This window comes from Ixodes scapularis, unplaced genomic scaffold (genome assembly GCF_016920785.2).
Source record: "Ixodes scapularis isolate PalLabHiFi unplaced genomic scaffold, ASM1692078v2 PGA_scaffold9__187_contigs__length_104089568, whole genome shotgun sequence".
Lineage (NCBI taxonomy): Eukaryota > Metazoa > Arthropoda > Arachnida > Ixodida > Ixodidae > Ixodes > Ixodes scapularis.
In genome coordinates this window covers 49,374,356-49,389,566 of record NW_024609884.1, presented here as the reverse complement: position 1 = coordinate 49,389,566, position 15,211 = coordinate 49,374,356, and the positions used below count along the sequence as shown (strand labels likewise).

Genomic DNA, 15,211 nt, shown 5'->3' with positions numbered 1-15,211 from the left:
TGCGCGTGCATAACACACAAAAACAGCAATGCACACGCCCTCATGCACTTTTATGAAAAGGAGTATAGACGATTGCAAGCTGGGCGACTGGCCGCCGCCATGCCTCTGCTCGAGCAGGTACGCCCGTGCGATTACGAGCTTGCCAAAGCTACGTTCACCCGCGCGTTGCACGCGCTTGCACGCATGGGGCACCACTTGTGGCGCCATGCTTGCAATTGTCTATAGGGGCTGTTCTCTAAATGAAACACTGCACGTGTTGGCGACGTACGCAGTCGAAAGAGTAGCTGTGATCGGCCTTCCACGATTGGCCGAATGCTGATTGACGTCAGCAAAGGATGACGTCAGCAAAGGATTTGTCGACGGGAATAAGAAGAATGGAAGAACTTCAATTTTCGCGGTGTTGGCAGCGTTGCTTTCAAAGCGCAATGATTTCAAACTTCCACCATGCTCATTACAAACACCATCGAACTTGTTCTTCGCAGGGTAATGACGTCATGAGAGGGAACCAGAGGCGGGCACCACCAAAGCATCTCGCCACTAATAGAGCTCGCGAAACAAGCCGCGTGCAGCAGCGCATGGCTGCTACCTTTGCGAGCTGCAACGGGCCCAGCGTTGGCCCAGCTTTTCTACTCTCTATCAGAATCTGACAATCTTGCACAATGGCGGGCAGGAAAAACATCGTCAAAGTCTCGGCGCTAGACATATCCGACAAACTTCGCTTCATCCCGTTATTTGCAGTTCAGACATCCATGTTCCGCCGTTCTGCAGTTCCATGTTCCGCGGAACAGAGAAGCGACGTCACAGGCTGGGACCAGTGCCACCAAATAATACCCCTGTCAGACGGGCTAGTTTAGTGTCACTACAAGCGAGTGCACTTCGCCCTTAGTGTCATTTCTGCAGTGTGCCACACGGCTCCTTCCTGAGGAACACACTTGGCTTGGAGTGAGTTTGACGAACTCACTTCGCTCGATCGAGTGCGTGGCATCAGTAGGAGTGTTTCAACAGTCAAACATAACAACACAGAAACCAAAAGGATGGCGTAAGATTTATTTTATAAAGAAAAAGTAAAATAAATTCGTGAAAGAGAGGACATGTAGGAGAGTGGCATAGCAAAAAAATAGTGGGGTGAACTTGGAGTTCAGCCTGATCTGAACCAACATTAGCGCAGCGTGAATTGATAAAAAACGACGACAAAGTCAGTCATTCAACGGCTATCTTGGTTAGCAGAGAATGATGGAGCCTACTTTTGTTTTAGCATGAAACTATTGGAGACCACAGGATAATTATGATCGAATTGGGCAGTTTCAGGGCCTCCTCGTAGACTTCCATGGAACGAAGCGGAACTTTAAAGTTGGATATGCTTCGTTCTTTATCATGGCTTGCAATGATCGATCAGAATCATCCAATTGGCGTAAAAATCGTTCATTAATGTAACGTTGTTTTAGAGTACAGCTCCTAGGAACCCATTTCTGAGTTGAGCGGCGTCGGCGTAACCGCGCGTTGCGTTAAGGGCTGTTTCTCAAAATGACGTCACACGTGACGTCACGTGTGTCGTCACGTGTGAAGTTACGTGGGTAAAATTTTCTTGCTAAATTTTGCGGTAAAAGTTTTTGCTAAGTTTGGTGGAAAATAATGCTGCTAAATTTGGAGGACAAATTTTACACGTGTGACGTCACGTGACGTTACACTTAAAATTTCAGGTGACGTGTCATCTGACGTCACACGTAAATTCAGCGGGAAAATTTCCCAGCTTAATTTAGCGGGAAATTTAGCGAAAGTTTTACGCTAAGTGGGATGGGAACAGGAGAGGAGGATGGGAGGGTACGGAGGGGGAGCAGCTGCATACCCTCCCCTTCGTACCCTTCCCTCCTCCTCCTCAAGAGCTGCGCTCCAATTCGGCATTACAGAGAATTGTAAACGTCTAATTTTTTTAACGTGTCTTTATTAACGGGTGTCGGTGGCCGAGTGGGCTAGCGCTCTCCAGATTGGAGTACGTGGAGAGAAAGCTCGCGCTGGAGAACCTAGTGATCCTGAGCTCACTCCCCAGACCTGCCCGAAGAACACACTTCGAATGAAGTGAGTTCGGGGAGCACACTACGCTCGCTCGGGTAGACCAAGTGTGTACTCTCGATAGCAGTGTTCAAGGAGTAAAAATAATACAAGAAATTAACGCTGCGTAAAGTTAGTATTATTTTGATAGGAGTAATATTAGGTGCGCATTTGTTTTTTGCTGGCAGGAAAGTAGTGCATTGTAGAAAAACAAGCGGCTAATCTAGTTTCCAGCCTTGGCCCCTGGGCGACGGCCAGCGACGGCCAGGAGGCACCTGCAAGACTCCACCAGGAATCTGAAGGTGGCAAAGAGACGCGAAAGGCTTGCTTGAAATGGAACTCGCCCAAATGGGGCAAGGTGTCTTCGATCCAGAGTTTGTTCCTCTCGGGTAGATCACGGATCACGGGTAGATCACGGGTAGGTTGTCGGTCATGAGAGCGGCTATGGTGAAGGGATTGGCGTGCCGCTGCTTATCTATGTCACTTGAAATTGTTGCCTGTGCGTCGGCATCCAGGTCCAGCTGCCTCTCATCTGAAAGGCGTTGGGCTCTCACGAAGAAAAGTGCACCAACCACGCGCTTCCACTGTCCAACATCGCGGGTATCGCCCTCCAGCTCGTCCTCCACACACTCCATGGTGTTTCGTTGTGGCGAGTGGCGAGTGGCGAGTGGCCGAGTGGGCTCGCGCACACTAGCTCGGAGCACGCGGAGCGAAAGCTCGCGCTGCAGAACCCAGGAATCCTGGGTTCAATCCCTACCCCTGCTCGTTTCGATCTGGATGAGCATCGTACCGGTGTGCGGACGTGTATCACTGGCTTGTAATGGCTGATCAAAATTACCAAATTGGATTTAAATTTCGATTAAAGCTCGTGACTTACGCAACAATGTGTGGTAACGTGTTTCTAATAGGACGACGAAGTTATTTATGAAAAAATTCGTATGCCCTGCAATATTTTACGTGCCCATTACTTACCCATCGTCATTGCCATCATTTTGGAGTGACACTAAGTTTTCCCGTGTGGCACCAACACACTTGGAGTGTGTTTCGACGGGTTGAAGTGCACTCGTTTGTAGTGACACTAAACTAGCCCGTCTGACAGGGGTATAAGCTACACTTCAGAGTAACGACACTTAACCCATCTTGGGGATTAAAATCATGGTTTCCAGTTACCTGAAGCTTTATCTGAAATCACAGTAAACGCGTTTCCGTCCACCACAAATCCCTAAACTGTTCACGACAGAGCAAAGCAATATTACGTGAGCTTCCTAACACCGAATGCTGAGGAAGTCGCACTTTTGAATCATGACGATCAACAGATGCGGCTGCTCTGTTATAAGCACCAAGATGGCGGCGCCCACAACAATATTGGGAGCAGAGTGCCGATACTCTAAGCCTAGCTCATTTAGTGGCTCTAGATGTGATTGTGGAGATGGTGACGCGACCAAGTTCACGAGCTTCCACGTGCTGGTCGAACTCCCGCTGTTCGTGCCACGAAGCTATAGTGCTTCCAGTAGCGCGGGCGCCACCGATCAGCGCAAGGAACGAATACGCACATACACACGAAAAGAGTCGTGGCAGTGTAGAGTGTCGCGACGGCACAGCCGGGCCAGTCAAAACGCCACAGCTCATTGCTGCTTTCTAAGAGCGAGGCCTGCTTCTGTGCCTCTTTTGATCAGCATCAAATCACCGAGCAGGGAACCTTTCTCCGGCGGCTGGTGGTGAGTGGCAAGTGAATGACAATTCTCCCTCTGCGAGGTGCCCTTTCTTTTCTTCTTTTGTAGACGGAGGGTCAGGTAGCGAGCGGGCTGGAGCAATTGCCTTCACATAGAACGATGCGACGTTTCGTTCTCGGTGGGTTCCGTAATATCGCGAACGTGTCATACTCCGGTTCGTTTTCAATATGGGCCAAGCGAAGGAAGGATTGGCCGGGCGTGCCGTGGCGCATTCCTGACGTTCCTGATTCAGCAGACGCGTCGCCTTCGCTTTATGATTCGCGTGAACGCCGTGAAAGTGAAACGAGGCGTCAAGCTGAGACTTACAAGCATTGGGACGGAACTATCGTGTCGATAAGAGTAATTTCTGCGTAACTGCCTTCTCGAGATTTGAATGTATCGTTACCTTCTAATGGATCCGCCATGACGCGTTATACCCATGGCTGTGAAACGAAAACAAACGACGTGTAAAGGGTTGAAATGAAACAATCCAGATCGGGTCTTCCTCGAGTCTTCGAAACATTTAGCAAAAAGCACAGGTTCTAGGCTTTTCGGAAAGAGCTTCATTTTGTGAACGACAGAAAGAAGTTTCGAGTCCCAAAGGAAATTCTGCCGAGAAGCAATCGAAAAAGCTTGGTTTTTTTCTTCCCCCCTTTTTTTCCCTTTTTTTATTTTATTGAAAGTTTTGCTTCTCGGCAAAGTCGATGTTTGAGAGTCGGAGGAATCAAGGAACGCTCCCTGGCGTTCATTTCAAGCCTCGCACTGTCTCGAACCTTCTTTACCTGCATCCTTTTTATTCGCATACTCGAGCGACAAGTGTGTATCTGTGTGTGCGCGTGTGTGCACGTGCATGTGCGTGTGTGCATGAGCGTGTGTAGGCTGTGTTTTTTTTTTTCTTTACTGAGAAATCTAATGCGAAATCTCGTCACATCACGCTGAGGACTCCTCTGACCTCTTTGGTTTGACATGTATCGGCAGGTAGGCCAATGTTCGAAGCACCGATTTCGTGCAACTCTTGGGAGAACAACGTACGGCACGCAGCAGTGAACAGAGCGATCTCACCGAGCGTTCGGTGCATGCGTGACGCCGCCATAACTTTGGGTCACAGGCGACATTCGGCAGTGCACGAGACGACTCGTGCCGTCGCGTTCTCCGCACGCGTCGAACTCCACGTTGAGGTTGTCGCATGTGCGACGAGACTGAAGTAATCTCGATGCATTGCGGTAGCGGTGGCGCAGCCAAACTGGCCATGTGAGATCGGTCTACTGAGCCAGAGCCGTATATGTAGAGGGTTTGGTCAATGGGAGGCGCGGGCAGAGTCAGGGCGTGCGGCAGAGTCGGAAAGAGGGCTTGGCATGCTCTCTTGGCCAACCAGAAGCCGAAAAGAATCCCCTAGCGGTGGTAGCGGCAAGCAGTTCTGATCAAAAGTCTATATTCGTATATGGTTTTAATAAGCGCGTAAGAGCGAAGTGTAGTAACTCCTCGTGGTTGAAAATAGGGTGTACGTGTTGTTTTGATCATGATCATGCAGAAAGATGTAAGAAACGAATGCGCCGCGCAACTCTGTTTTGCGCGGACGGTGTGACCGTTCGTACGGCAGATTCCCGGCCCTGGGCGCTTGGCGTAAGGATTATGTCGATCGTTCCGCTAGTCGCACTCTTCCACCATCATTTTGGATTAACGTGATTGAAGCATCACGTGTACCATATTTTCAGCCATTGAGAGTTACTCCAATGCAGTTATCAGGTTTGTTTCTCGCGACCACCGCCAGGGTATTATTTCCGGCTTCTGCTTGGTCACATTCGAATTTCTGAAGACGCCCTGGAACACGCCCAGCCCGCTTTCGGCCAATGGCGCCTCCTCATTTGTCTCCTATACTTCCCAACGAATGGCCAAACTCTCTACATTTACGGCTCTGTACTGAGCTACTGAAAGGCCATATCGTCTTTCTTTATTTTTGTTCCTTCCAAAAACTCCCTCGTGACACGCGTCTCGGGTTTACGCAACTGTGATGGCCGGTATTTCTCAGAAACGCGAAGCAGAAACCAAAGGACAGCTTTCTATTTGGAGGGAGAGGTAGTACGGTTAGTAAATATTTTACTGCAACTGTCTTCTGCACGGTGGGATTCGACATAAAGTGACGAAAGAGCACCAATGATTTGTTCGAACTTTCTTTTCTTTTCTTTTTTTTTTCTTTTGGGAATTGCTTCTTGGTTTTGAAATCGTCGGGCGTTCTGAAATCGGAAACGACTTATTGCAATTAAGTGCAAAAAAAAAATATTTTTCTAAATAAAAACAGAACGAAAATTTTAGAATGCGCTAAAAAAATCGTTTGAGAAAGGTTGGCTGCTCTACTAAAGGCGTGCGAACATGATCCCCCCCCCCCCCCCCCCCCTAATAAAAAAATAGGATAAAGAACGCGAGGAGAAATGAACGGCGCGGATTTGGTACGTAACGCTGTCGGATTTCGATCAAATTCTCCCTTTGCGTGCTTTGCATGCAAACAGACTTTCCGGAACGTATAATTGATTTTCGGCTTAAGCGGCACACGGGTTTCGAGTTACCCAGGCACGGTTGAAAAATTTCGATTTCGTGAGTATTTTTGCATTTGATATCTCGTTGCGAGGCGGCGTTTGTTGTTTTGCCTTTAGTCGCGACGATTCATGTATTCGATTTCGGTCCTGCGTGTCGTGAAACGTGTCTACGCACCGTCCGACTCTCCGCGGTAATTCACGTTTGAGCAACTCTGTTGCGCTCGTGTCTCATTCGCGCAAAGCGAGAGTTACATTGGCTCGTCACTGAGCCATCTGCGGGGATGGACCCTTCCAGATGCATTTTGTACCTTCTAGCTTTCCGCTACCGTATACAACATACAATCAAGGAGAAATTTGTCGAAAATGCAAAGCAAGAACTCTGAAAAAAAGTCAGCGAGTTCAAAGTGTAAGATTATACGATTATAGGAAATGAAACGTCGTGTTCATTGTCCTCGTCACGTTTCTTTTCGTTTTGTTCAAACGTATTCTGAGCTTCGTCATTGATTGTTCGCCGTGTCGCCGTGTCTGTCTCCGCGTTCTACAGACCTTTCCATCACTTATCACCCGGGCGAAAAATGCCGAGTCACTGAGCTGTGGACGCACGCGCAGCAGCGCATACTCAGATGGCGTTCCACGGCTCAGCAGGCAAAGGTGGCAGCGCGTAGCCTTAAGAAGGCGACTTTTTTTTTTTTTTTAAGGTTTATAGGAGGTGATCTCGGACTTTTTAAGAGTTGCGACACGACCGCATGAATTGGATAATGTGCGGTTTTCTTAACTATGGTCAGGAATCGGCACGAAAACGTCAAGGTGCGTTGTGTTGGGCACTGTTCTCCGCTTGTCGAGTACAGGTCGTTTGTCTTTTTTCCAGGATGAACTATGGATGCATCGGCTACGACCTTTGAAAGACGTTCAAAGCTCGTCATGCTATATCAATCGTATCGTATTGACGAATGATCTCGTAACCGCAAATTACTTCTCAATGGGGGCCTTCGCGCATGTTCTTTAACAGCGGCAGAGATAGGTTTCCCTCCACTCAACCACCATGTTTTACGTTGCAAAGGCTCGGCATTCGAATATAATATTTACCTCCAGTTTGCTACAATTCTCAGTTCGGCTTTCAAAGATGCTCGGACTTCTTGGCGATTTGCTGGATGTTTGCTGGCCGATTTGCTCGCACACCGAGAGTGATCCAGTCTGCCTAATGAGAAAAATAGCGCACAAGTTCGAAGGCACAGAAATGCGCTCGCTGGGGTGAAGAAATATCCTCTTCTTTTTTTTTGTTGGTTGTTGTATAATACATTAGTAGAACTTGTGAGTCAGCAGTTGTGTCTCTCTTGTGTATTCCTTCTCTGTGTCTTGGTCCTTGTGGGCGGTTTTTCTTATGGTGTCTACTGTTTACCAAGTGGCCCAGCTTATTACCCTGAATCCAGTGCGCACAAAACACAACTCAAACGCAATATAAAAACAAAACAAAAAAAACCGTTTAGTTGATGAGGCAGAAACAGGCAGGTCGTCTAAATGTATCTTTCTGCTTTACGTTTCCGACAGGGCCATGCTTCGGTGACGTTCCCCGTGCGAGCACTTCCGCCTACTTCCTCCCCAGCCTCCCGGATCCCCGTCCCGGCCCTTCCGGCCCTTCCGGCCCTTCCGGCCCTTCCGGCCCTTCCGGCCCTCCCGGCCCCCTCGTAGCCCAGCGTAGCCGGAGCGTCGTGGGCCAGCGACTCGAAGACCCGCGCGTTCGGGAGGTCCACATCGGGTAGCACTCTACGCACACCATCCAGGCGATGGCGGCTTCGGCGCTGAAAAAGCTGTTCCGCACCGACCGGCACCGGCTGAGTACGTCCGGTAACAGCCACAACAGCCACAACGATCTCGGTCCCAAAAAGAAGAAGGAGAGCGGCGAGGGCGGGAGCCGAGCCCGGCTGCTGGGTCTCTGCGCGGGTGCGGGGAAGGCAGGTGAGCTCACTTCGCTTCGCCACCCTCAGCGTGCCCCCGGGCACGCTGAGGGTGGTCGCAAGATCCGTTTTTCGTGCCTCTTGGAAGTTCCATAGGACATCCGACGTTTCTATTGAGGGAATGTGCTTCTTCAGGGATGAGTCTCAGCGCCTGTGAGATTCTCCGTGCTTTTCGCTTCGGCTTTCAGCTCGGCTGCGTTCGGCCTCTCCATTGATGGCTGACCCAGACGACGACCTACTCACGATAGTGAAAGTTATTCTTATCGTGCGACGTCGCCGCGCGCAAAAGGGTCGAATGCGAAGATTTTGGGTACGCCCGGAATGGCGTACCCAAAATGAGTATTGTCGTAAAGCAAGGGAAAGAGACGCACAGTCTCGAGAAATCACGCGACTTTCCTGAGTGAGACTCATGGCGGCTGGCGGCTCAAAAACAACGCTCGTTCGGCGAGAAAAGTGTTGCCATGGCATCGTACGTCACTGAACGCGGTGCCTCTGATTGGTCTCCTCTTGCTCCCGGCGTGCGGCACGCAGCAAAAAATATAGCGTTGGAGCCCATCAAGGAGCCCATTCGTTTCGCGGGAGAAAATTCCTTCCGCGGAGCAGGTGTTGCTGCAAGGCGGCACGCCGTGCGCGGCGTGCCGCCGCGTTTTGCCGCTTGTGTGCCCGTACCTGCAAGGCTGGACTCCATGGAGCGAATGTGCTGCAAAAATTCGACGAAGTTTGCCCGGCGGCTTTTGCTCTGCGCGTGGCATCAGCCCAGTGGCTGCTACATCGCGCGCAAAGCGAGCGTGCCGTCGGGCAACGTTCGTCCGTTATTCTTCGCATAATTTGCTCCATAGAGTTCAGCCTTTACCCTTTGTTTCAGTTATAACTTGGCGAATGCTATACAACACCAGCGAGCAAAGCGGATCGCGAGACACGTGACAACGTACCGTGGAAGTACTCTTTATGTATTGAGCTGGCACGTGATTGTCTCCATCGTTCTCATTGGCTCAGAGGGGCCTTAATTGTCGCCTTTTGCCAATTTTACCTTTAGGCGCAGCGGTCTAATCAGCTTGGGGTGGGGGGGGGGGGGGGGGGGGGGGAGAAACCGGTCGCGAAGTGGGGCTGGACTTCGATTAAAGGGGTACGGAAACGAAATGGCGTGACCCGGGGCTCTCTTCTTCTTGCTTCAAAATCGTCCAGTGAGAAGCCTGGCAGAGGTCCCCGCATCCTCAGGTCAAGCTCCTACTTATCGTCTGCTAGAACGGCGATCCTGGTGGTTTGGAATGCACGTTGCGGAAGCACTGTGGATTTCTTCGCCAAGCTTCGCTGTTCCCTTCAAGCCCAAGTTGCCTATATATTTGCGCTGTGCTTTCGTAGGGTGGCGCTGGTGCAGGAGGCATTCAACGCCATAATTACATCGGCCTCGCTATTACCGGGTGGTATTGAAAAAATCGTTTTGTTCGTTTTACAATTTGTTGTCGTGCGTTTACGAGCGGAAGACTGGTGTTTCTAAGGTGCTGACACAACGTAGTTCCTGACTAAACAAAGAAGCGAGCTAAATTTTCGTTTCCGTACCCGTTTAAAAATATAACCCCATTAAATATATTCCCTTTAATCATTAATTATTTCATTAATCAGCTCAGTTGACCTCCGTACATTCTATAAAAAAAAAGCGAATCAAATTCAAAATTACGTTTTTCTTTTGACTATTTTTTTAGTATATGAATATGATCGATGGCCAGGCTCATTTGAAGCTTGACAAACAAAAAAGAATAATATACAAAGCAGGCTTAAATATTAAATACTTTTACATGATTATTTAAACGTTATAATCAGTCTGGACGGCTGTTATACGAAATTGTAAAGTAGTTCTAACCAGTGATGGACCGACTTTGCCGAACTTCAGATTCGGCAAAGTTCGGCAAAGATACGGCAAATGTCTGCGCACGCGCGAGAACGCGACAAGCCATGGATTGCAAATGGACGTCGTGCGGTTACCATCGTACAGTGTAGTACTACCAGTGGTTACAGCGAGGTGCGGAATAGTAGGCGACATGGTAACTGTGTGTTTGTCAGCCTTTGTGAGTGTGGTTCTCTTCAATATTTTCTGCCTGAAGAACAGAAGATCGACCAGAACTTGACGCAAAAACGACGCAGTCCACTGCGCAAGTGACAAATGATGCGGTACACTCGGGATAACGGGATATTCCCTTGACCTTTGCAGTGATGCAACAAGGTAGTTGAAACATTGACCGACAAGTACTTTAAAGCACTCCTCGCCGTTCTATAGCAATCCTGTTTTCGGCTCACAAGTAGTTTGTGCCAAAACAAAACAATATTGCTTTTAACTAGCGTTATATCGCGGTTTTCATCTATCCGCATAAAACTAAACACAAAACTATCATGCTCGACATTCTTAACTGTTCCCATCTTCCTAAACGTCCGGTGGGTCCTAACACCAAAAACCGGCATTAAAAAAAAAAAAAAAAAAAAAAAAAAGTTAAAAACGCGAAGCATGCGAGCGCACGAAACGGTGAGTCGCGGAGGAAATATAGAACAAAGTGTTTCCGCCTTTCTTCAACAATACACACTTGCAGGCTTGCGCTGATGAGGCCTCAAAACCGAAACTCGCGTATCGTGACTGAGCTGACTGCGCCCGCTACTACCCAACCCCTTTGTCACACCGCTTCTGCAAAAAGTCGCTTTAAAATTTCCGGTAAACACACAAAAATGACACTGATGCAATTATCTCGTAAAAATCATCTCATTTAGTCATAGCTGCGTCAATATGCATTATAAAAAAAAAAAACCTAGAAACTTCTTTAAAAAAAAAAAAAAAAAAGAAGAAAAACGATATATAACTTTTAGGTCTGGCAAGAACGTGTATTTGCCGAATCTTTGGATAAGTTCGGCAAAAATCCGTATTTTCCGAATCCGAAGATACGGCGCCGAATTTTCGATTCGGCGAAAGTTCGGCCCATCACCAGTTCTAACGTAGACGACAGAAGTGCTGCGCTGCCTCGTAAAACAGGCAAAAGCAGGCATTTTAAATGCGGTATCATTTTTTTCAGGGCACTCACAAAGAAAAGTTTATTTGAAAAAAAAAAATATATATATATATATATACATATATATGTAGGCCATTTGAAGTGCGGCGCTTTTAAATAGATAAATTAACAAATGAACCCAGACAGCTACAATTTAAGCGCCAAGAAACAAGACACAGTGAAGAACGCCGACAATACAAGGCGGTTCTTAACTCTGTCCGAACTCCCCATTTTGTCCCCAATAGCCACTTTGCTGTGAACATGCCCACAAGTAGGGGTGTCTGCATAGTGGTTCCAATCGAACTGCGTCATTCATAGCTTTCAGGACGACCGACGACTCTTTGCAGTGTTGGAGCTAGGGATGACGCTGCGCTATTCGGTTCCGACTCTCATGGGCTATCGGGTCGGCATGCGTCTGGGACGCTCCCGCTGAGGTGTATATATGTGTGATAGGACGAAGCCTTCCCTCTCGGTTGAATGCGCCGACGCGTGCCCGCAGGCCACGCGGCTCAGGGCCAGGGAGGCCAGGGCAGTGCGGCGGCCGAGACGGCGGGCTCCGCCGAGGCGCCGACGGCCAAGGCGACGCCGGGACCCAAGGCGTCCAAGGCGACGGGTTCCTCGAGCGCCGGTGCGTCGTCGCGGGCCCTGACGCTGGCACGCAGTCCCCGGCACCGGGTGGCGCCGTGCTCCCAGCAGGCGGCCGTGCGTGCCCGCCGGCTCATGCGCGAGTTCCACGAGATCCGGCGCCAGCAGGGCCGCGGCCAGGCGCCCTCTTTCACCGTGGACCTGGTCGACGACAACCTGTACGAGTGGCACGTGCGCCTCTACCAGGCAGGTGGCCCGGACCCGAGGCTTGGGTCCAGCACTCGGCATTCCCCACGAACGACACGAACGCTGTTTGTATAGGGGCTATTCACTGGACGCCACATTTGAGTGCGCAATTCACAGTGCATGCTCAGAACAGGTTCATACTTAAAAAACCCCTACAAAGAAAAAAAGTTCTTTTTTTTTTAACAGCTTGGTTGGGACACACGTGTCCAAACATAAATTTTACGCAAAAAAAAAAACATGTTGACGGCGAGAAATTTATTTGAAATTTATTTGAAAGTTGAAAGGAGGTGACTGCCGACTAAATCGCGTCTCGCGCCGTCAATATTGCACTAGAAAAAAAAAAAAATTATCGCGTAGAATTTTTTTTTTTTTTTTTTGACACGCGTGTCTTAATTAAACTGTTAAAAAAAAACTTTTTCTTTTTTCTTTTTAGGGGCCCTTTTAAGGCTGCTAAGCCTCGCAGTCTTAATGGTGTGGAAGCTCGCTGTCAGCACGCGCTCAGCAACACGGACTGAGCTTTGGGCGCCAGTAGGTGCGTTAAGTTAGTGAGCTCTAAAGCCCTTCTATCCTGGGAAAAGGGGCGGTTCACTGTTGCGGAAATGCTCGAGACAAGTGCCGCGTGCCACTTCTGGGAAGAACATGGCGTCTGAAATCTAGCCCAGTGCTACAGTGTACTAGAATAGGGAGTAGTCACTGGACGCCATATTTGTGGGTGCTGTTTAGGGCGCATGCTCAGGACGAGCTCACATCACTAGGCTGCTAAGACCGGCACTCTTGATGGTGCGGAATGCACGTTGCAGCAGAACTGTGGAAGCTCGCCATCAGCACTCGCTCAGCATTCGCGCACACAGCTATGGCCGCCAGTGAATACTTCCTATACTTGGGTAGCGTTGGGACCGGAGGGGCTCGCCTGAGGCGCGTGGTATTGATCGCGACAGGTGTCGACACCGGCGCGTTATCCAGAGGTGTGCGCATGCGCGGCTGCACGCGTGAAAATATGAATCTTTGGTGCCGCTTTGGTGAAGTGCACCAAGGATTTCTGATAGAGCTACGACCTGCCAGCGGTCGTACCGCGGCTTCAATTACGCTGCGGCACGATCGTTAGATACATGATGCTTCAATGTATTGAACGGTACAAGCTACATTACCTTTCCTTTTCATAAAAACAATTGCGACTTTAAAGAAGCGGATGGCAAGTTGTTTCAGCGTGGAATTAGCTGCGACTTTCGGTTTGTCGGATGGTAAGCATTTTAAATGAAATGCCAATTTCCTAGGTCGCACAGGCCGAACATTAGATATTTGAAAGGGATATCTAAAATTTGGAAGCAGTTTTTTTTTTTTTTTTTTTCTATTTTAGTTTATAATGGAACGAAACGGCACATACTGAAGTCCGAGATTGTTTTAGTATGTTTTAATACCCCAGGTTAACTTCTGTCTTCGTTTCTGCCCCTCATCTTTTTCTTGACCTTAATCAGCTCGCTTCACTTGTCACTCATTATTGTGTTCATTTATGCGACGAACCGCCCAAGCGACGGTCGCAAAGGGGTGAGAATCTTTTATTTCTTCATGGCTGCCACGACCATCCGAGGACCACCCGACGTTCACTTGTAAGAAACGGCTTATAAGCCGTGACAATTATTATCACACGTTTTAACATTGAACTTAAGTGCAAAAACCGAGACGACATGGGTTGAAAAAGTAATGCTTTGGAAGATTCAAAGAAGAAAACAAGCAACTATTTCGCATCATTTAGACCAGGAAATAACATCGCACGTAACAAAGGCAAGGTAAAAGTTGTAATAGTTTACAGCACGGCATTCAAATACATGGTTGCAATGTGCAGCGCATACATGGTTAAAATGTGCAGAGCATACATGGCCCTGAAGGTATACTTGGCATACCACATCAGATAAGTTGTCGAAACAAATGAACACCGCCCTCTCGATGCTGATCTTGTTAGACTTCGGCTCAAGAAAAGTCTCCAAATAAGCAACACCGTCGAAGCTGCTGAACTTGTGAACAGCCCAGTAGGGAGCTGACATATTCAGGGTGACTAGTGTGTCGCGATCGGTGCCTTGTGGGGCCACGGCAGGAGCTTCACTGTTCATCACTGGTGACAACGGGTCAGTTTTCCGAGCGAGTCCCGAATGATTTGCAACGATGGGCTCTGGTGGAGTTGCCTTCCGCTTCCTTTCCTCTCGTCCTGCGGGAGGGTCACCTCTCAGGTCTTGGGGTACACTTGGCAGCAGAGTCGGCACCGCGTCTGGCGTAAGTGCTGGCTGTCCACGAGGGATCCTCACTTCCTTTCCGCCGATGATGTGGACGCAGTCTCGAAGGATGAAGCGGACAACGCTTGTTTCTTCAAGATGCTTGTCCGATCGCTGCAGATTCTTCGCCCAAAGATCTCTTTTGGCTCTGTCCTTTGGAACGCCGAAAAGAGACGCCGTTTTCACTCCTTTCACTCGGATGAGGCCCGTTTTGCAACCACGTGCAGAGCAAGAGTTCTGTCGCTGTTTCGCCGACGGCATTTCGGCGCTACTTTTACGCGTCCACCATCCGCAAAATCAGAACACAAGATTCAAATCATTACGATCGAACACACGGAACTATGAAATCGTGGTCCCGACACGCGCACCGCTCGAAGTGAAAAACACACGGAACTCTACTCTGTTTCACCTTGTGTCGTACCGCAGGAAAGGCTACAAGCGCGAGCTCCTTGCTCTAGGGCACAACTCGGCGGCACAAGCTCTCGTGCATTAAGGGCAGCTGCCAACGCTATGAGCTCGCGCTTCTAGCCTTCGCTGCGGTACAACATAAGGTGAAACGGAGTGTATAAAATCGTGGTACCGACACGTGCACCGCTCAAAGTGAAAAAAAAAAAGAAAAGAAAACAAAAGGCGGGCTGCGCGATTTTTTTCGGATAACTCGACTACAGCGCCGCCACGAACTGTCAATACACGCGCCCTCACGAGCTCCCGTTGCCGAGCCGCTCCGGTCCAACACCACCTAGACAGAAGGCCTCCACAGGCGTCATCATAGTCAGATCGATCGAGGCGAGAGATTGGGCACGAGTGCTGCGTCAGTGTTCGGCTGCGGCT

At 49.2% G+C, this 15,211-nt stretch overlaps 1 protein-coding gene across 4 annotated transcripts in view; it reads left to right on the top strand.

Annotated features, from left to right (window-relative positions):
* The window catches only part of LOC8053303 (ubiquitin-conjugating enzyme E2Q-like protein 1), a 68,984-nt gene that overhangs the window by 46,833 nt on the left and 6,940 nt on the right, over window positions 1-15,211 (top strand). For all 4 annotated transcript variants that reach the window (XR_006076764.1, XR_003917044.4, XM_040499589.2 and 1 more), the window contains 2 exons: window positions 7,844-8,251; window positions 11,782-12,113. Coding sequence is in view for 2 of the 4 variants with exons in the window: in XM_040499589.2 (XP_040355523.1) it covers window positions 8,080-8,251; window positions 11,782-12,113 (504 nt within the window). In the remaining 2 variants the exon portion in view is untranslated. The remainder of the gene's footprint in view (window positions 1-7,843; window positions 8,252-11,781; window positions 12,114-15,211) is intronic.